At 32.7% G+C, this 22,541-nt stretch overlaps 1 protein-coding gene and 1 non-coding gene across 4 annotated transcripts in view; one reads left to right on the forward strand and one right to left on the reverse strand.

Annotated features, from left to right (window-relative positions):
* The window catches only part of ALCAM (activated leukocyte cell adhesion molecule), a 216,572-nt gene that overhangs the window by 148,850 nt on the left and 45,181 nt on the right, over window positions 1-22,541 (forward strand). For all 3 annotated transcript variants that reach the window (XM_049785682.1, XM_049785684.1, XM_049785683.1), the window contains exons 2-4: window positions 10,123-10,223; window positions 13,107-13,326; window positions 20,538-20,602. In XM_049785682.1, coding sequence (XP_049641639.1) covers window positions 10,123-10,223; window positions 13,107-13,326; window positions 20,538-20,602 — 386 coding nt within the window. The remainder of the gene's footprint in view (window positions 1-10,122; window positions 10,224-13,106; window positions 13,327-20,537; window positions 20,603-22,541) is intronic.
* On the reverse strand, window positions 892-976 carry LOC126026943 (small nucleolar RNA SNORD20). Its single transcript, XR_007502128.1, has one exon. It is a non-coding gene; the product is annotated as a small nucleolar RNA SNORD20 (small nucleolar RNA).

The raw sequence follows: 22,541 nt of genomic DNA on the forward strand, positions 1-22,541 counted from the left end.
TGAACTAAGAATGTGAGAAGAACTATCAAAGAAATCTTAAAGCTCAGTGTGTTTAATGACAAATGTAAGTGTAGACTTATAGAAGTTTGATCATATGTCATATTCCACTTAAATGATTTTTAAAGCAAAATAGCTTTTGGAGTCAATTTTAGAAATTTATTTCTAACCACCATAACTACTGCTATCACCATCTTGCTTTATCTTTATGATTTTAAAAGGATAGTATATAGTTTTACGGAATGTTTAATTCAAAAAATATATAGGTTATAAAATATTATCTCTAGATCTCCTTTCAATATAGTACAGTTGATATTTATTTTATTAATTTAACCATTAAAATGAAACTATTAAAATTAAAATTATTGAGTTCAAAATAAGCATAAGGGTTGCCTTTCCTTCACCAGCTTGCAGCAAAGTGGAAAAATTAAACTTATGACCCTCATCTCTATTAAAAAACTTTTACACATATAATATATAAAATATTTAAGTCATATTAAGAGTTTAAATTTCAGAACAGTTTATTTTATTTATTTAATTTTTTTTATCACCTGGTAATGCTCAGGGGTTACTCCTGGCTATGCACTCAGAAATGGCTTGGGAATTGTATGGGATGCCAGGTGATCGAACCATGGTACGTCCTAGGCTAGTGCACACATGGCAGACGCCTTACTGCTTGCGCCACCGCTTCCACCCCAGAATAGTTTATTAATTTATTTATTACTATGATTAATTTATTAATCATTTCTGAATTCCACACCCCAAATGGCACAGAAAAATTACCCAGTAGGGAATGAATTTAACTTTTTTAAAAATTACAAATAATGAATGTTTATATTATACATTGCCTTCATTTTCAGTGAGTTTGTTAGGACATTGTGTTATTATTATCAACTGCATCAGAACTTGACTATCTAGAGGAATTTTCTTGATGTTTCATCAGTTATTTCTCAGATAAGACATTGTGTTATTATATACTTTGGTATTCCCTTCTGAATGAGCACCTATTTTTCCAGTTATTTATTGTGCAAAATAAAGCTGTATTTTCCTTGTGTATAATTATGTTGTTAAAAACTTTTGTTGGGTAGATTCTCAGCAAGGAATTACTAGATCAAAGAGTGCAAGCATTTAAAAAATTCATAGATAATATCAAAGTGTACTTATATTTTTTATTTAATTGAAAATTAACCTTAAACATTTTTGTTTTTATCCAAGATTACATTTTACAATGGAATAGAATTATTGGTTTATCTTTCTTTTTTTTTTATTGTAGTCGAAGTGAATTACAAGTCTTCCACAGTAATATTTGAGATATATAGTGACAATGAATAAGAGGCATTCCCACCACCAGTGTTGTCCTCCTTCCACCCCTGTTCCCAGGATGCATCCCACATCTTCCTCCTTTACCCTCGTAATGCTAATGCAACTGTTCCCCCCTTGTACAGCTTGTTGTAGATTGGGCATCGATTTTGTTGTTGTTGACTTTGGATTTGGTATTCATGTCTGATCAGTTTTTATTTTCATCAAATGAATATTCAACTGTCTAGTCTTGGTTGATTTCTTTCTATAAAACAAATAATTACTTATATCACAGTTAGGAGATTAAAATAAATTTTCATTATTCATATATACACAAAATATATCCCAATGTGAGAAATTAACAAATAAATAAGCAAGGCTAAATATTCATATATATTGATTTAAAATAGTGATACATCTTTTTAAGTTAATAAAAATGTGCCCAGAAAGCAGATTTTAAAACACAGTTTTGCTGTTTTTTCAAAGATCCAAAAGAAATCCAAATGGAAAAGTTGATGAAAAAAAGAAAAAGCAAAGAAATCTTTGCTTTTCTTAAAGGACATTTTGCATGCAGCTATGAATTTTGAAAAACTGTCAACTTAGGCATGAAGCGCAAATATTTACTCTGTAAAAATACAATGTTAAAAAATAAAATTTTCCATTAGGGTGAAAAACCAAGGAACATTCAGTGTTTCTACATGGTATCTGGGTATGAAATGTTCAAAACTACCTTCTTATCTTCCCATTCAAAGAAATATTTATTCAGTGTTCAAGTCAAGAAGCCTTCACCAATAACCATAATTAAGATCATTGCCCAAACCTCTTTCTCTGCACTCTTATATCACTTAGTTTATCTGTCAGGTAGATCATACAGATTCCTTCCCAGAGGAAGAGGACTTTGGCATATTTTTAATGTATTTACTTCAAAGTATATCTATCACTTTGCTTGTGGTAGATATTGAGTAAATACGTATTAATGACTGATTGCCTACGCATATCAGTGTTTAGTCAGACATTAAAAGACTTGCAAGAATCAGAGCATGTGGATCTCTGGACCAAGTATAACATTGCAGTCGAGAGTCTAAGTCCCAAACTAATTTGGAATATTTGTGACTTATTCAGAATCATAAATTATTCCATTCTCATAGTGATCTACCAAGAAATGATAAGTTAAAACCACTTCACTATCACAATTGAACTACTGATAGCATATTATAAGAAATTGTAGTACTTTTATAGACTGTCTGACATATTGTTACATAATCTAGTTTACTAAAGTGGTAATTTTTTATTTAAAATTTTAAAATATATACTTTTATAGGATGAATGTTATCGTGTTTAGATTATAATAATAGTAATCATTTAATCATTTAAAATTGCAGTGGCACAAGTGGTAGAGTGTTTGCCTTGCATGTGCTAACCTAGGAAGGACCTTGGTTTGATCTCCGGATTTCCATATGGTCCCCCAAACCCATGAGTTACCCCTGAGCATCACGAGGTGTGGCCCCAAAATAAAAACAAACAAAAAAGTTGATTTTGGGTCATTGAACTATAAAACTACAAGATTTACATTATTTTAAAAATGTTTACCTACTTTATTAATAGAACTATGATAAATTGAACATATATAAGCATGATATATGAAATTTAGAAGGGTATGTATTATTTTTACGTTATTGTGGTATATGTTGTATATTTGCTAAAACAGATCTTTTAAAAAATTTTATTATTTTAAACCCTGATTTACACAGTTGCTCATAATTTAGTCATTTGTGGCATTTGTTGTTCTAACATCAATTCCTCTAACAGTGTGACATTCCCTCCACCCTTGTCCCCAACTTCCCACCTCCCTCAAGCCAGGTACTTTGATAGTTATCTTAATATTGCTTGTTACAAATAAATAATATTTGAATTATTGAAAAACTTCATTAAAAGAAAATTCGAGAAAATTGTTGTATCTCACAACGGGGTCATTGTGTCATTGGAGGTTTACTAAGCTATTTGTTGCTAGCTGAGCATTCTGTTATTGGTTTTGTTTGTTGAGCTTGAGTGGCTTCTATGATAATTTCACATTAAATTTGGTGCATTCCTACTGGGATGTCAACATTAAAACTCTGTGGACACACACTCCAAATTTCAAGGATCTGAGGAGTAGGATTGATGAACTCATATGGTAACAGCTGTGGATTATGAGTGTGGATGCTGGACTTCTGGAAGTATATAGAAGTGCTAAGATGGTCTTCCTGACACCAAAGAGATCTCAGCCACAAACCAGCATACCGAGAACTTTCGGTGGTTAGGTATCTCTGCAGAAATAAGTAGAAAAGTAGTGAAGATGTACCATTGTCCTGGCTGCTTTGTGGGTGTATATGTAACTTCTGAGGCTTCAGTGGGGTAGAAGAAACTTTTTCTGCCACCAACTGCCCAAAGGACCTTGTGTAAATCAGCTTTGTGACTGGTATATCCATGAGTTTTCCCAGCTTGTTTTGCCTCTCTTTGATAGTTAAATTACTCTATAGCTCTGTTCAATGAATGGGAAGACATGGCAGAAGCTGTGGATTCAAACTAATTTTGTTTGTTTATTTGTCTGTTTTGGTTTTTGGGTCACACCCGGCAGCGCTCAGGGGTACTTTTGGCTCTATGCTCAGAAATCGCTCCTGGCAGGCTCGGGGAACCATATCGGATACCGGGATTCAAACCACCATCCTTCTGCATGAAAGGCAAACGCTTTACATCCTGCCATCTCTCCGGCTCCATTTGTTTGTTTTTAAGTAAAGATAGATATACTGGACCACAATTCCCCGGAACTAGTAAACAGTGATCCTATTATAGTTTAATGTAAGAGGTTTCTGTGAGGAAAGCAATTTTCTTAAATTACAAGGTGTTCTTGTGTGCCATTTCTGCCTTCATAATCATTTTCAGTAATTATTTGTCATACACTAAGATTTTAGCTTATAATAATTTATTTTTCTTATAAAATAATTTGTTTCTTACAAAGCAAACTTTTATTGAATGGACAAAGCTAGTAGCCATCAGTCTACACTAGTGGTTCTCAGCCAATAGTGATAGGAGCTAAGTGATCAATTTTGCAGGGCAAGGGACTTTGTTATATCTGAAGACTTTTCAGTATTAACTTAAGTGCAGAATGTGTATTGGTATTTGTGGACTGGCAGACAGGCTACAAAACATGCTCAAACAGCTCTCCAACAATAAGGGATGTTTCAGCATAAAATGTCATTAGTGATAAATTTGAGAACCACTAAGTGTTACAAAATGTCTATTTATTTTAATTAAAATTGTGCATATTTTACTCAATTCATTTATACATTAAAGTGGAACACTAGAATCTTTACTTGTTATAAATCAGTCAGATAAATATGAAAGGAATGGATTTATCCTTCTAAATTGAATGAGAAATAAATTTTGCTGAGATAAATTTTCATGGAACTGGAATTTATTTTATTATTAAGTTGCAATTATAATTATAAATAACCCTTTTGTAATACCTATCATATCTATAGAGTTCCAATAAATGAGTTTAAAAAACTTGATGTTATTCAAATATCAGTGCAATAATACAGGCTACATACAATAACATAATATTTTTAAGTCTCATTTTAGGGACCATAGCGATAGTGCAGCAGGAAAGATGCTTGCCTTGCAGGCAATCTTCCTTATTTGGTTCTTAGCACCACATATAGTCCCTGAGCACAGCCAGGAGTGACTCTTGAGCATAGAGCCAGGAGTAATTCCTAAATCTGTTAAATTATGGTCATCACTCACCCACTCCCTCCCCACAATAAAAATCCCTCAGATGTTTGCAAAACCAAGTACGGTTATCTTGAATTTTGTAGTCTTTAAAATTATTTATATAACAAAACATTACATAAATATGGCTTTTAATTAGAAATAAATGTATTCACCCAAGTTCAGAATTTTATTCGTATCTTTTTAGCTAAAGACTTTTAAATTATATGCTAGACAAAATGCATATGTCTACCTATTTTGTGTATTATGACAATTTGCTTTGATGTCAGAATTATATGGTAAAGGATTTTTTCTAATACTCTGCTTTCTTGCTGCTGTCCTATTGAGTTCAGTTATTTTCAATTTTTGGCCAATACCTTTGTTTTAAAAGATCAAATAATTACAACAATGCTTTTCAAATCAAAACATTTTCATATTTTTGATTAAGTTGTTTTGATAGCAACAGAAATATAGCGATTCACACTAAGACCTTATATTTGTAGAGTTTACTTAATAAAGAAAATTTCCAGCCAAGTTTAAATATGTTGGGAGCTGGCATTCCCTCAGTGCCTAAAAGCATCTTTCTTGCATGTGTGAATTTTATTTCTGGTGTTGCCCACTTGCTCCAAATAAAGTTCCAATAACTTGTCTCTGATAACTTCAGTGCCACAACAGGATGAGATCTCTACCACACAGGGTAGAGATTTGATGATATGTAATCATCAAAACTAAAATGACATAAATTATTATATTTCCCTTATTGTGTACCACAACCAAGGGTTGGAAAATTGCAACCACGCATGTCACTTCTGATCATCTTAACATTAGCAAGAACAGAGAAGGAAAGGGAACAATAAACTTTTAAAAAATTAATATTTTATAATTTATGTATGTATGCAAACATATATAAGGTATGTGAAACATATCCAGTCCAATATTCCTATCTTATTTTATATGTAGTCTTTTGAAGAATGAATAGCATAGGCATTATATATTTGCAATATTTCCAATAGTATGTATTAATCTCTGGGCTACAAAGTCATGAGTAATTTAACCAGTTCATATTACGGGGAGAAAATTGTAGGGGAATTCTTGCACACTCCATTAAATTTCAGCTAACAAAGATAAAAATTTCTATTAAGGGGCAGGAGAGATAGCATGGTAAGGTGTTGGCTTTGCATGCGGAAGGAAGGACAGGGGTTCAAATCCAGCATTCCATATGGTCCCCTTAGCCTGCCAGGAGCGATTTCTGAGTGTAGAGCCAGGAGTAAACCCCTGAGCGCTGCTGGGTGTGACCCAAAAACAAAACAAAGACAAACAAAATTCTTCATTGAAATATAAACAGATTCATCTGTGTTGATAATACTTTGGCACTTCAACTCAAAGACTGAGACTGCTTCAGAAGTCAGGTTACTAATTCATTATAAATCCTAGTAGTCTTTGGGCCAATTTATCCGAAAGTGGTTAGAGCACTCATTTGCCTTTAACCTACCCTTGTTTCTTATGCTAATTATACTCTAATTATGAAGAGTTCTATCCTAGAAAACTTAGAACTTGAATTGTCATTAAAACACACATTATTAAATTTTCAAATATTTAATAATGCCCATTTCTGAGGTTATCACACACATGAAAATAATTTAATGGTAGTATTCCCAAATGATAACATAAGTGATCCATAATTTCTTCGACAGAAAAAGAGGAATGTTTTCTCCTGCAGTTTCATCCATTAACTAAAAAAAAAAAAAAAGTGTACATCATGTTTGCTTTTTTACAAAAGAGAGTGCCACTTAAGCAAATAGCTGCTTTCCCTCCCTACATATTGAGGACAATATACAACACACTTTGCTGTTTATAGTTGGAATTAAAATCCTCAAATTTCTATTGTTATCTACTCCAACATGAGCAATGAAAATGTTAATCTGAAAGCCCAAAATCGAAAGAACTTCACAGATCATCTTATTTGATGCACTTCCAATATCCATCATTGATCTTCGGGACACAAAGACTTAAAATATTTGCTTGCTTTCCTTTTGTAATTTGCTTCTATCATACTATTACCCTGAGTACTTAAAATCCATGTAGCTTTAAAAAGTCTAATAAAATGTGGTGTGTGTGTGTGTGTGTGTTTATTAGAATTCTATAGGAAACAGAAAATGATCTCCCCGCCAAAAAAGCGAATAATTTAAAATTTTGGAAGAGGGATTTTCACCAAAGGATTCACTTATTTATATCTAAACTTCATAGACTTTATTACTTCATGAACCATGGAAGCACTATCAATATCAGAAAGGTGGTATGTTTTTATAGTGGTAGAATATGGTTAGAACTGCCAATTCCTATTATCTTACAATTATTAATTATTCATGCTTCTTTCTACATAGTGATAAAACTGAGCTATTAAAACACAAGATAGTTTCCTTGACTTGGCATAATTGCCCTTATAGAATGCATGAACAAATCTTAAAATGTGTGGTAGGAATTCCACACTAAGCAGCCAATTTATTTGGAAAATAAGCACTGTATTGTGAAATACAGCAAGTCTTTCCATTCTTATTAGTTTGCAAGTCTATAAAAACATATTATACGTTTCATATTTTTATTTTAACAAACTTAAAAGACCATTTAAAATATTTTCATCTTATGTTCTTCAATGGTTTTATTTGAAAGGAATTAATACTACATATTGGGAATACTAAACATTTAAATATATGGAGGTAATTTTTCATTATTCTGTATATAAAAACTATTTTATTACATTTCTTTCTCTAAGAGCAATTAAAAAACTCATTTCACATTTTACTTGTAGTCTTTCCCATAATAAGATTATAATAGTAAAATTATGCGGGTATGTGCCATACTTATTTGACATTTGTGTTATTTCTAATGTTTTTGTTCACAGGGACAAAAGTGCTTTCAAGCAAATCAGATTTCTCAACTGACAGAATTTAAAATATAAATCTTGTAACCTTTATTCTTCTTTTATTAAAATAATTATTTTACAACTACATAAAATGTTAAAGTGTTGTGTGTGACGAGTTATAATGAAATAGTGGCCACCATGTATTCTATTTTTCAGAAATCAAAAAATTATCTTAGTGTCTCGGATTATTTTACTTCTACACATTATCGCCACCTTGTGGACAAAATACCAGTTTAATTTTGTTTTTAATTTTTTTGATAGCCACTTGATAGCCAATTAATAGGTATAAGATTGTGACATTATTTTATATTAAAGACAATTGTAAAAGAAATATATAAAAATTAGACTTAATGCAAGTTTTTAAGACAAATGCCGATGAGTTTTAAGGCTTTATGAATATATCCAGATTTAAATAAAATAGCATACATATACAAAAATCATTTTGACAATTTCACAATTTGTACATCTTAAAAATGCTCCAACACCAATATCCACCAATATGAACTCTCATCAATGTCCCCAGGTTCTCTCCCACACCCTAGAAACTTTCCAGTTTAGCTTCTTTGGTTTGGATCTCATGCTTTCAGTGTGTTGGGTTGTATAGTTCAATTATTTAGAGATATTATACCTCTAAACCCTAAAAATGTCCAAACACCTGTATCTTTCTATTCAGCTCTTTTTGTATATCCCTTATATTGCTTTCCTTTTATTTCCTTCTCAGTTTTGTAGTCTAGGGAACAGGACATCTAGGTATCTCCCGTTGGATGCCTTAAAATCCCTGTCCTGGTATTCTATATACCATGGGTAAATGAGGTCATCTAGTATTTGTATTTCTTATTCCAGTTCACTTCACAGAACATAAAATTTTCCAGTTCTATCCAAGTTGCAGCAAATTGTATAATTTAATCATTTCTTGCTGGTGCACAGTATTTTCTACAGTATATACATATGTTTAGATATCTATACATATATTGATATATGTATATAGCACATCCTCTTTATCCACTTTATGTCATTGGGTACCTATATGAATTCCATATTCTAAATATTGTGCTGAGTTATACATGAAGAATGGTGTGCATATATTCTTTAGAATACATATTTTATTATATTTAAAACTTTTAACAAAGATGGAATTAGTAAGAATTTAACTTAGAAATAGATTTATTTAAGCTAGTTTTGAAATTGTAGAAATTTATATTATTGTATATAATCCCATACTTCTCTAAAATACAGTGAAAATATTGTCTATATAGAAAGAGAAAGAGTACATACTAAAATAAATTTTAAAAATGTAAAAAAAAAAGGGGGGGCAGCAGATGTGGAACATTGACAGTGTTTATATTTATACTTTTGTCATGACCAATTTTTATATAATGCAATTAAACACTGATTTTGGAAGAAAGAAAAGAAAAGAGAAAGACAATGCAGTTTCAGTTTCTACTATGTACCTTTGGAATACATTAATAATATTTCTTTTTTTTCTTTTTTTTTTATGGTTTTTGGGCCACTCCCGGTGACACTCAGGGGTTACTCCTGGCTATGTGCTCAGAAGTCGCTCCTGGCTTGGGGGACCATATGGGACGCCGGGGATCGAATCACGGACTGTCCTAGGCTAGCGCTGGCAAGGCAGACACCTTACCTCTAGCACCACCATGCCGGCCTCCATTAATAATATTTCTTAATGAATTGGTGACTTAAATTTGAATCATGAAATATAAAGGCTCAGTATACAATTAATAAAAGTGACTGGTAATTAAATTGAAAATGGGCTCTAGTATCATACTTCTTTTGTATGTCAGTTAAGAAGAAATTGTAATAGGTTACTTTTCTTAAGGCAGGTATTCATCTTAAAAAATTAAAAAGAAAGATTCTGGTTAGAGTTCTGAAAGAGAAGAGCTGGAAAGGAAGTCTGTCATATATCATCATACATAGAACATGTTGGGAATATATATATATATATATATATGGATGGCATATTAATATTGATGTATATTAAATGACATTCCACTGAAGAAATTAGAAACATTATTGAAGATGAAAAATGTGATAATCATTGCAAAATATTAAATAATTCGCCTAATTGAAGAACCAAGGTTGTTTGCTCTTTCAAGAAAATACTCAAAATCCTTTTTATTGTTTTTGTTTTTCTAAAGGCCTTGGATTGTATACTGTAAATTCAGCATATGGAGATACCATTATCTTGCCTTGCCGACTGGATGTACCTCAGAATCTCATGTTTGGCAAGTGGAAATATGTAAGTGTGACTGATCTACCTTAAACTCTAACATAAGGGTGATATCAAACTGGGCACACTGTTGGAAAGTGTTACATTGAGTGTCAAAAGAATAATTTATAAGGAAAATGCTCTGTTAAAATAGAATCACTAAGTTCATCTTCCTCATTATATTAGTTTGAAAGATTTAAGCTGCCTGAAGTGTTTGGGGAGAGAAAAAGAGCCAGAACTCCGGAATAAAATCAGAGATGACATTTCTCTACATATGTACGTTTGTGCTTTAGTAACCAGTGTAGCCATATATTGTCATAAAACTATTTTCATGATCTAATTTGTAAATAGACTAATATTAGAATTCTCATCTGCTGCATTATGATTATTAATTAGTGCATAAAAATCTCCCAGATATGACTGACAGTCTATTAAATGATCAAAGTTAATAGTTCATAGTTACTATATAGATGAGTTAATGTGGAATTTTAAGGGACTAGGTTAGCATTTTTCTGAATGGAGGAATGATTTAGGGCAAGAATTCACATTATAAAGTTCTGACAATTATTTTAAAAACGAAGGATAATATTGATGTGCTTATGAACTAAGTCAACTAAAGCGAATACCATATTTTCTGGCGTATAAGATGACCCCCTAATTTTGTAGTTAAAACATAGGTTTAGGCCTATATTCGCTGTATCAGACAAAACGTTCCTGTGCTCATGTACCACAGTGAGCCAATCACAACAAGCAAAGGTTCAAAGGTTATACTGTCATAGACTTCCTCTCTGACTCTGGCCAATCTGAGCAGGCTTTTGACAGTGTAGATTCGGGTCCAGAACATTGTCTAATTTGCGTGCATCAAAAGCCTGCTTGGATTGGCTGAGTTGTAGAGGCGGTCCCAGCAGACTGGCAGTGATTGGTGCAGGATCAAGTTGGAAAATTTGTTTTGTGGCAATATTCAGACAATTTTCGTTTAGTGGCATATTGAAACATTTTTTTCGGGATATACTTGGCGTATAAGACGACCCCGATTTTCGGTTGACTTTTTTTGTTTCAAAAGTCATTTTATACGCCGGAAAATACAGTATATTATATAGTTTTTTATTTAATTTCAAAGGAAATTTGCATACATATTAACAGTACAAATAAAGACTTTTCTTTCTTTTTTTGGGGGGGTGTTGGGATTGGAAGTCCTTAGGATTTACGTCTGTTTTTGTTTTGGGGGATCACTACATGTATTCTTGGGACCATACTGCATAGGTTATTTATACTGGGCCTTCCACATGCAAAATATTCACTCAGCCTCTTGAGCTAAGTGAGTAACTCAAACAAATAGCCTTTCCTATTCTGTTCTGTAAGTTAGAGTGAACTGAAACTTTGGACTCAGATTTGTTTAATAACTGCCTTCTTCTGCCTAAGCTGTTATGGAAAAACTTTATAGTCTGTTTACAAACTACAGATATTTGTTTCTCAGAAACCTGGATACTGAGAGAGTCAAAGTCAGGGTGCTAGAAGACAAGCTAGAAGGTTTTCATATAGTTGAACCTTTGTTCTAATGACATCTAATTTATTATTATAGCTTTTTCTGAAGAAAAAATACTCATGAAGCTTTTTAGATGTGTTCTAGTCCCCTGAAAAGGTCAATGCCCATGGCTATCTAAATTTAAGCACATTTGAACTGTACCAGAGGATGAGGCCTCAACATAAATTTTGGGGGATATAGACATATGGTCTATAATAATGAAAAATACTAGTATTTAAAAGATATAGCTCCCATTATATCTTTAAATTTTCTGTGTACTTTAAATTGTTTATTATTGGTTTCTCAGTGGCCTTATAAGGTAAGTTAATGGGTATATGCTTATACCTATAGTATAAGCCCCTACTTTAGGTTAAATTACTTTGTAAAGAGCCAGAGAGATAGTACAGTGAGTATTGTACTTGCTTTGCATCTAGTTGACCCAGGTTTGCTCCCAAGCTCCCCAGAATAATCCCTGAAAGCATAACAACGAGTAAAGTTAAGCACAGCCAGTTTGAGGGAGGCTAAAACAAACAAAAAAGAAAAGAAAAGAAACAAGTAATTATTAGGTAGGAGAATTTCAGTTTGTGGGCCAAATCCAGTGATGTTTAGGAGTTAGATACTCTTGGGTCTGCAGACAAGAAATCACTCCTAGCAGTATCAGGGAAACTTTAGAGATACTGGCGATTGAACAGTCTGGGCCAGCCATGTGTAAGGTAACTTCCTTGCCTGCTGTACTCTTGCTCCAGCCCTTATATTTTATTTTGATTGTAAATTTTTATAGGAAAGCCTTTTAGTTGAGTTTTATGACTCAAATAGTTAAATTATGCACTTTAATGATTAATCTGATTCTGTTGCTTAATAGACACAATTGTTTCATAAGGGCAAATACTATTGCTCCATGAAGACTCATTAAACTTCGTTATGTGTAAAGGTCAGTTATGTCAGCTTGGGCTAAAATTGAAAGATGTGGACATTTATATGTATGTGAGTTTGGATAATGAATATAGAAAAAATAATTGCACTTGATTTCTAAACAAGCATCTGGAGTTCATGTGTCCACTTACTATAATAGTTAGCTCTTTGTACAAACCTATGTCTGTTCTCTTTATTCAATATCAGACATAAAACTAACCCCTGTCAGTTTTAAAGCAATTGCCACTTCTATTTTCCAGATGCAGGAAAAGCTCCGATGCCAAGGGCTCTGTTATTTGTATACACTTTTATGAAAAATATATGTAGCTAAAGATATATGTGAGTCGCATCATTTGAATTTCTTCTTAAAACTGTAAAAAATATCAATAGAATATGGCCAAGAAAACTTTGCAGTTCTGCACATTATCCTGAAGAATGTTGATTTAAAAATGCATTGTTATTTGGATATTTTTTAGGAGAAGCCCGATGGCTCCCCTGTATTTATTGCCTTCAGATCCTCTACAAAGAAAAGTGTACATTATGACAATGTGCCAGAATACAAAGACAGATTGAGCCTCTCAGAAAACTACACTTTATCTATCAGTAATGCAAGAATCGGTGATGAAAAGAGATTTGTGTGCATGCTAGTAACTGAGGACAACGTGTTTGAGGCGCCTACAGTCGTAAAGGTGTTCAGTAAGTAGTCTGCAGTATAACTGTTAAGTGGGATTGATGGCTGGTACTAGAAAATGTCTTCAGAAAGAAGACTGAACTCTCTGTAGTGTCTGCACAGCAGGCCCCGCTATAAGAGGAGTTATTAGAGTTCTTCATCCTGTTCATGCATGCTGTCAGCAAGGAAAACAAAAAACCCAAAATTCAAATAAGACTTGTGCTGTGAGGAATCAAAGAATAGTCTCCATTGCTTTGTTTTATAAAAGTATCTTCTGAAATGAAGTGCTACTGATGAAAACTAGTGTGTGATCTCTCAGGCTCACTGACATATATAAATACATGTTCTGGGATGTAGACAAAAGTGCATGATACAGACATATAGTCACATGCTTCAAGCATGAATATATAGAGATATATTAAAATGTGCCACATAAAATTGCCATTTTGATTAAAAAGATACTTAAACAATTTGATGACCGAGAGAGATAAACATATACATTAGTAATTTCCTATTATTATACTTATTCAAAGAAGCCAGATAGGTCTTTTTGGGGTGGGTGTGTGTGTGGTTTTGTTTTGTTTTGTTTTGTTTTGCTTTTTGGTTCACACCCAGCAGCGCTCAGGGGTTACTCCTGGCTCTATGTTCAGAAATAGCTACTGGCAGGCTTGGGGGACCGTATGGGATGCCAGGATTTGAACCGCTGTCCTTCTGCATGCAAGGCAAATGCTCTATCTCCATCTATCTCTCTGGCCCCAGAAGTCAGATAGTTTAAAAAATTGTGCTGCTCTAAAGAAGTTCACCAGCCACTGAGTGTGCAAGTGGAATACACCAAGGGAAAGAGTAGTAGAATTGCAAAAGAGAAAATTATGGAAGAAAATGGAATAGTTTCTGTAATCATTATGGTAAAATTATTCTGCCTAATGATAATATATAGTTAATGTTGCTGTGCAAAGAGCTGTGCAAATTAACGACTTGAGGAATTATAATTATGAAATTTTACCTCTTCATATCCTAATAAAATGTCTTACCTGTTAGTTTATAATATTTTAGAAACTACAGAGAAAAAAAATAGGCCACAGAAGTATTATATTGCTAGTCTTTCTTAATTCAGGAAGAAAAGCTCACTTTCCAATGTTTCCTCCCCTCTCTGATAAGTTGACAGCTCATAAATTAAAGCAAATAAAGAAGAAACCCAGGAGGCCTTCCTACCACACCAAGTAATCAGGATTTTGTTCCCCTTCTCATATAATAAATAGTCTGTGTAACTAAGTAGGACTGTCCCTTTATATTAATATGGACTTCAGAGCTCCTGGTGACTCAAAGAGCACTGTACTACCAAAAGAAATCTTTAATCACCAGAAGAAGCTTGTGAAAGTACATTTCATGTTTTAGTTTTTAATTTTCATCTTACAATTTGCTTTCTAGAAAGAATCCACCTTTTTTTTTATTTTGACCATATTAGATTACAAATCTTTCTAAGAAATATTTTAGGTACATAGTGACATTGAATGAAGGGCATTCCCACCGCCAGTGTTGTCCTCCCTCCACCGCTGTTCCCAGCACACATCTCATATTCCCCTCTTTTACCCTCCTGGCTGCTAGTATAAGTGGTCCCCTCTTGTCTAGCCTGTTGTAGATTGGGTATTGATTCTGTTGTCCTTGGCTTGGATATGGTGTTTAAGTTTGTTCATTTTTTTAATTTCTACTTAATATTCATACGACTGTTTAGTCTTGGAAACCTCCATTATTTCCCCCTCCATTTGTGACACGGAACAAGATGAGAACCCACCCTTCTTAATAATTGTATTCATCAAGCCAAGAACCAAGTGTCTACTAACAATGCCCCATCTTTTAGACACCCTAATCCTGTTTTTGCCAAGGCCTCTTATTTTATTTTCTTTATATTTCACTTTAATACTATTAAGAAGATGTGTGGTGCTTTGCTTGAAACATTGTATCTTAAGAAAACTACCAAAATCCTCTATATTATTATTGAACCATGTTGTTGCAAATATAAGTATCTGTGAAGCCTAGGAATAATAGCTATTAATGTACAACACTCTAGACTTTATGCATATTGGTTTATTATGGTCATCTTTCTTTTTTCTTTAATTTAGGCATTGTGATTTACAAATTTGTCTATAATAGAGTTTCCAGCATGCAAGGTTCCAACATCAATTTCACCAGCGTCAACCTCCCTCCACTTTTGTTCCCAGGTTGCTGCCTAAACAAACATATATATCATGTTCCTTTTGCACTCTATTACAATAAGCATATTTTAAGAGAGTACACAAGGAAGTTGAAAAAATTCCAAATTGTTTCATTTAGAAGAACTGTTTGTGACAAATTCTCAAAATATCCTTTTGCTTAAATCTGCCATGAAGCAACTTTAGAAAAGTCCATTTATCTAATTCATGAAAATTTGTTAATTCTCTGAAATACCTACGATTTTTGTAACTGTAAAAATAAACTTTTATTCAGAGTACCATCAGAATGACTAACTCCCTTCTTTTTTTTGAATGTTGGTGAAAACAAAGTGATTCTCAGAACAAAATTTGCATTCCAGGCACAGAGCCAGGGGAAACTTAAATAGACAAGTAGCACATATTCAGAAATAGTGTTTTATACTAGAAACTCTGGGATCCTCCAAGTCTAAGAAAATGAGCAGCGCAACTCATGATAAGGAAACATGTGTGCAGAAGCATATAGGGACCTTCCCTTTTTTTAAAATAAATATTGATTTTTTTTAAATTTATTTTCGGCCTAGTTTTTTAATGCAAACAGTAGCAGTGGCAGGCGGCTTTCATTCTATGCATGTATATATTGCAATTGCTTAAGAGTTACTGGACTCATCAATCAGTCCCCTGTTTCCTCCTGTCAAATCACCTAGCAACATGCTCTGTGTATTATAAAATCGAATATGGTTAACGTAGACTAATCCCAAATCAGCTTGCTGCCAAGTGCCATCCTCACAGGCAAAATCACCCTGTTTTTATTCAAACGAGAGGCTGTGACTGATTATTTTTACCTCTGATATGTTTGTTCAGTTTTAAGCTATAGATTAGATGCAAGAATTCATGTCCTTATAGCAGCTCAAATCCAAGTAATTTATAGCTTTGTCATTGCCAAAACAATCTTTTTCCTTTTCTTGCTTCCTTTCTTTCATTGAAAAGGATCAAAATTCACCTGTTTACATTTAATGTACCTTTGAAGTTAATGAAATGATTCAGAAGCAATATTAGATAAGACTTTAAAAGTACCCAAAGATTTAAACTAGTGATTGTACAAAATTCTTGCAGGTCAAATGTGTGTCTACATTACTATTTAGTTCTCAGTGAGATAATGGGGGGGGGGATCACAAAAGTGGTCATTGAGAGACAATGATTTGTTCCATATATTGGTAATTTCTGAACTTGGACAAGGACTTTTACCAGCCTGAGGCTATGGTTCCCTCCTGAACAATAAAATGAATGCTTTGGATTAGAAGCATTTTTTTTATTGTGTTACTGGGATTCTCTTGAGTGTTGAATGTTAAGGAGGGCACACATGGTTTCTCTAGAAAATGTTTAAACTTTACCATATCATTTTTTTTACAGTAATTTACTAAAGAAAGGAAGGAGGAGTCTACCCTTGAGAATAAAGTGAAAAAAAGAAAATCCCAGTTCAGGCAAAATTGTAGGCTCTCTTACATGCTGATGTCTAGGAGTCAAAAGATTGACTATGGAATTTAAAGAATGACATGACACAAAATACATGTGGGCCAGCTCATTCTTAAGAGATGGGCAATGCTGGTTGGAATCCCACTGTTAGTTTATAGCTTTCATTCATTTGGATACTGTTTTCAGTGTTTTATTAGAATTGGCCATTCTCATGAAAGCTATTTTTTTTTACAACCATATTCATCATTATGGAAGCAAAGTAAAATGAACGACCTACCATATATTTAACTTTGCCTCTTTAAGTATAAAAAAAGGTGACTTCATTTCTAGTGGAGAAAGTAAACCATGTTTTTCTGCTACCAGTGATTTATGTAGATCATCTCAGAAAGTTTGAGGAGGAATTGTTAAGTACTGAAACATGCTTAAGTTAGCATAACCAATGGACTTACCTTTTCTGTTCTTTATTTCCCTTTCAAATTGAGCTGTTCTGAAGATGGTTTCATGAATAACACTAGCTGTTTCCTTGTTTTGAATATCACATCTTTACCTGATTCTTATATTGTCTTAATAATTTTAATAGTTTAAATAAATGCTAAATATGACTTCCTTTCAATTCTATATTAGGTTACGAGTTTCTGAGTCATATTAATACATAAATCATATTTTAAAAAACAGTTGGAAATCAATATGCAATTTTGCTAAAATAGTATGTGTCATCTTTTATGGTCCTCCAACTAATACTCATTGATTGCTGCAAGTTAATAGGAGAGAGAAATATATACAAAATATATGGCTATTACAGAAGCGATATACTTGAAATGAGTGTTCAAGGAGAAAATTAAAAAAAAAAATGCTCCAATATTGACATTGTTTCCAAAGTATCTACCATGACTAGACTCATCTAGAAGCATCCTTCCATCAAATTTCCCTGTTCGCTAATTGTATTTAATTAAAATAAATTTTAGAAAATACATAGATATCTATAACTGCAAATTACACCTAACATATATGCATTGAGTAAAACTATAACAAGATTTACACAGCAAGGTCAAGATTTATCATCAGTGTAAGAGTAAGTAACATTGTCGAACTCTTTCAATATTTAAATTGGGAAAATGCAAATTAATACAGCTTAGCAAAACTGACCAATAACATTTTGTATTATTAACATAATTTTATGGTGAAATTTTCATATCTGTCCATATGCCCCAGGCATATATACTACCAGAGGAGAATCAAAAGACCTCTTCATTTTTTGTGGTATTCATGGTAATTTTGGCTCTTGATTAACTATATAATTTAATTTATTATGACCTATCAGACAGTTGTTACTAATTGATTTTAATAATTGATTTTAGTCCTCAAGAACTGGGCCTAGTTACTGAAATCCAAGAATTTCATCTGCTCAAATGTTTAAGATGATAGATTATTAAAAAACATAAATTCCAAACAGAATGAAATGTTTTACCAATTAAGGGTTATAACTAACAAGCATTAGTGATGTTGCATGAAAATAGTAACAACATCAAAGCTTTCTGTTATATGAAAGATTTTAATTCCTAACTATTTTGTTTTCTAGACACTTTTAAAGATATATTCAGTCAATACAATTTTTATTTTTTATAATATGTAATATGTCAATGTAATTTTATCTCTAATACCTTCTTATTTTCCTATCTTAATTTGTTTTCAATTGATCTCTCTAGAAAATAACCATTCTTAATAATTAATATAGTTTTAATTTTAAAATTAATAGCAAAAATGGTCCTCTTTAAAGAATGTAGAAATGCATGTCATTAATATTTTATTCTAATTTCTAATATTAAACAAAGGGGAAACTATCTACAGATATTATTCTGAAGAAGATAGCTATTTTTCCATATACTGTTAATGATATTCGACTTGATACTCTGAAACAATTTTGTCTTCATTCTTTCTTGTTTTTTTTCTGTTTTTGTTTTGGGGTCATAGCCAGCTGTACTTTGGGCTTACTCCTAGCTCTAAACATATGGATCAATATTGGTAGCAGACAGAATATGTATGGTGTTGGTCTTAAACCACATCAGCTGCATTCAAGCATCTTCCTTATTGTTCCTTATAGTTTCTGCATTGTTTCTTCTACCCCATTGCCTTTGTTCTTGTAGTGTGTGTGTGTGTGTGTGTGTGTGTGTGTGTGTGATCTGAGAATTGACAACTTCAAGCTATGTAGAAATTAAAGCAAATTGAGTAGATATTTTTAAAAGTCACTAATATAAACAATAAGACAGAAAGAAAAGAGTTTGTATTTTTGTGTTCATTTAAGAATAAAATAATTCAGCTCCATGAGATTCATAAAAAAAAAAAACTATGGGTAATGAGGCAATAACCATTTTCTGTAGTCTAATTCTTAAGACTAATTAAATTTTTTAAAAATCTAACAATAGTCAAATTCTAAAGGAATACATAAAATGTATAAAGAGTACTTCATTGTTGCAATTTTTAATTAATTCTTCCTGTAGCCTCAATTAAAATTTACTTTACAGAACTCCCATATTTTTGTCATTATCTCTTTTTTTAAAATTGAAAGTTCCCAACATTCACAATTTTATAATTTAACTTCACTTAAAATGTAAGTTTAGTTATATGTGAACGATGGATTTTATTCACTTTGAATTTTTCATATTAGAGCAGTGATTATAAAATTACACTGAGCACAACAATTTTTTTTTGTTGTGGGGTTTTGGTTTTTTTATATTTTATATTACATTTTGTTTAAAGTCCTATGAATGTATATGTGTGATTAGATGGCTTTTTCTGTTTGAAAAAAAAAAATAAATAAAAACCATTACAAAAAAAAAAAAAAGAAAAATTACACTGAGCTCACCAACTGCTCTATGGAACTTGTTTAAAATACAGATCTATAGGATTTTCCCCATTCCCTAGCTTGATTTTGGGTCAGCGGGACAGGAAGGGTTTAGAGTTTCATTTTCAAATTAATTCCAATAAGATTTTGTTTTACATAGTTCAGTTCTTTACTTAAGAGTCAGAAGCTATCATTAAGTAGAAAGTAAGTGTGGTAATTGATGATATTTCCTGTTTACCATTAAACTTTTTCACAGTGAAATCTATGTGTACTTTATAAAGCATCTACAAGACCTTGCAATATGTTATGAAAATAGAAACATTTAGGATTATATTTAAGATTGGGGCTGGCGAGGTGGAGCTAGAGGTAAGGTGTCTGCCTTGCAAGCGCTAGCCAAGGAAGGACCGCGGTCCTATCCCTTTGCGTCCCATATGGTCCCCCCAAGCCAGGGGCAATTTCTGAGTGCTTAGCCAGAAGTAACCCCTGAGCATCAAACAGGTGTGGCCGGAAAAAAACAAACAAACAAAAAAGGATAAAAAGAATAAAAAGATAAAAAGTAAGTAATTAGAAATGTATTAATAAGATTTCTTAGTTACAAATTTTAAGAATTTTATTCATTATTTTACTTTTTTTTTTCACTCTGAGTCAATGAATCATTTGTCTGTAAGCCAAATTGAAAATGTCCTTTTGTCTCTTCCATGTATTTTTAAAACCTTTGTCTACTTAACTTTAGAGCAGCCATCCAAACCTGAAATTGTAAGCAAAGCGTCATTTCTTGAAACAGAGCAGCTGAAAAAGGTAAGAACTTGTTACGGATTAATTTGCTTTTGTTTTGTTGATGATTATATATATCTCCATCCTGACATTCTAGATGCTAGGACAAATGATATAAACTTTGTTCCTTGGAGTTGACAGTGTTCAAGCAATCAGAACTTCTGCAAGATATAGTTAATAAATGTTGCGATCACTTTTGAGGATAACAGTTTTTGAATATAAAAGTTAAGGAAAATGGCAGTTCTGGATAGTACAGAGATAGTGGAGCAGAGAATGCTCTTGCCTTGCACACGGCTGACTTGAGTTCAGTCTCTAGCATCCTCCTATGGTTCCCTTCTTCTGTTCCCTTATACACACCCTTGGCACTGCCAGAAGTAATTTCAGAGTGCAGACCAGGAGTAATGATTGAGTGCACTGGGAATGGTCTCAAAGCAAAGCTAAAAAAGAAAGGCAGGTCTTTTTCATTTATTTTTTTAATTAATGAATATGATTAAAACATTCTTAGGGACAAGAATGAAAAAGACTTTCTAACAGAAAAAAAACCATAGGAAAATAAATGATTAAAAAAAACTGGCTTTTTTTTTGGGTCAGAGCAGTGGCACAGTAGTAGAGCGTTAGAGCGTTTGCCTTAAAGGCACTGACCTAGGATGGACTGCGGTTTGATCCCCAGTGTCCCATGTGATCCCCAAGCCAGGAGCAATTTCTGAATGCAGAGCCAGGAGTAACCCTTGAGCATCACCATATGTGGCCCAAAATCAAAACAAAAGAAACAAACAAACAAACAAAAAAAAAACTAGTTGTTGGGACTCTACTCAAAAATGTAGGCTGGATTTTACAGTAAGAAATACCTGGAGATGTAATAAATTTGGATTATACTTTATCTGTCAACTAGAAGTTTGACCTTTATTGATTAATGATTGAAAAATATTGAAATTAAAGTATGAAAATATTTGGTTTAAAGGATCGCCTTAGCACTGAATTGAAGAGAATGTTGAGAGTCAAAATCTGGGTTCTGCGTTAAGGCACATCAGTTAACACATACTCTCATAGTTGCCAATTTAATTGTTTGACTTTTTCTTCGTGCTGAAGGTGGAAGATAGGGATAAGTTCATAGAACTCTGAACCATATTAAATCTACTTTACAGGGCCTGAGTACTGTGACCAAGTCTCTTGCCTTGCTCACAATCAACCTCCCTAGATCATACCAAGGAATAAGCCCTAAGGATAGCCAGATGTGCCCCCCCAAGCAACAAAATATTAATTCATAAAACTGATACTTTATATTGTTGTAAAATACATTTGAAGAAAAGTGGGGAAGTAGAGTTATAGATTATTTTGTGTATCAGCCTGAAAGTGACAAGTCAACACCATTTTTATAGTATTAATTCTTGCAAACACTGAACTATGAACTCTGGCAAGTTTGCTTGAATAATGTTTAAATAAATTTTATTATCTTCATATAGATGTGTTGATAGTAAAAATAGTATAATTTAATATATTAAAATTATTTTAAAAGTAGCAATTATATTAAAATTAGTATTACTGAACATTCAAGTTATTGTTTATTTCTTCTTTTTATTGATTGAGGTACAATCATAGCTTTTCATGCACATATTTTTATAAATACATTCATAACCAGTATATTCACCTCCAGAGGGTGAATGGGAGGATCCCATTATTCCTCCCCTTAAAACACCCCCCTAACACATACACACAATAATAGCAACTCAGTTGTGTGGATAAGATCTCCTGTTGTATTGCCTTTGGTCTTTTGTTTCTACTTTCCTGTGTATCTTTAAGTCTGACATATGAGAGAAGTAGTCTATCTGTCCTTCTGAGAGATGCCACTGAAAAATGTATCCTCATGTTCCACTCATATTGTGACAAATTGCATAATTTTGTTCTTTCTTAGAGCATTCAATTATGTATATATACCACAATTTCTGATTTGTTAACTCATAAT

This window comes from Suncus etruscus, chromosome 13, assembly GCF_024139225.1.
Source record: "Suncus etruscus isolate mSunEtr1 chromosome 13, mSunEtr1.pri.cur, whole genome shotgun sequence".
NCBI classification, from domain to species: Eukaryota; Metazoa; Chordata; class Mammalia; order Eulipotyphla; family Soricidae; genus Suncus; species Suncus etruscus.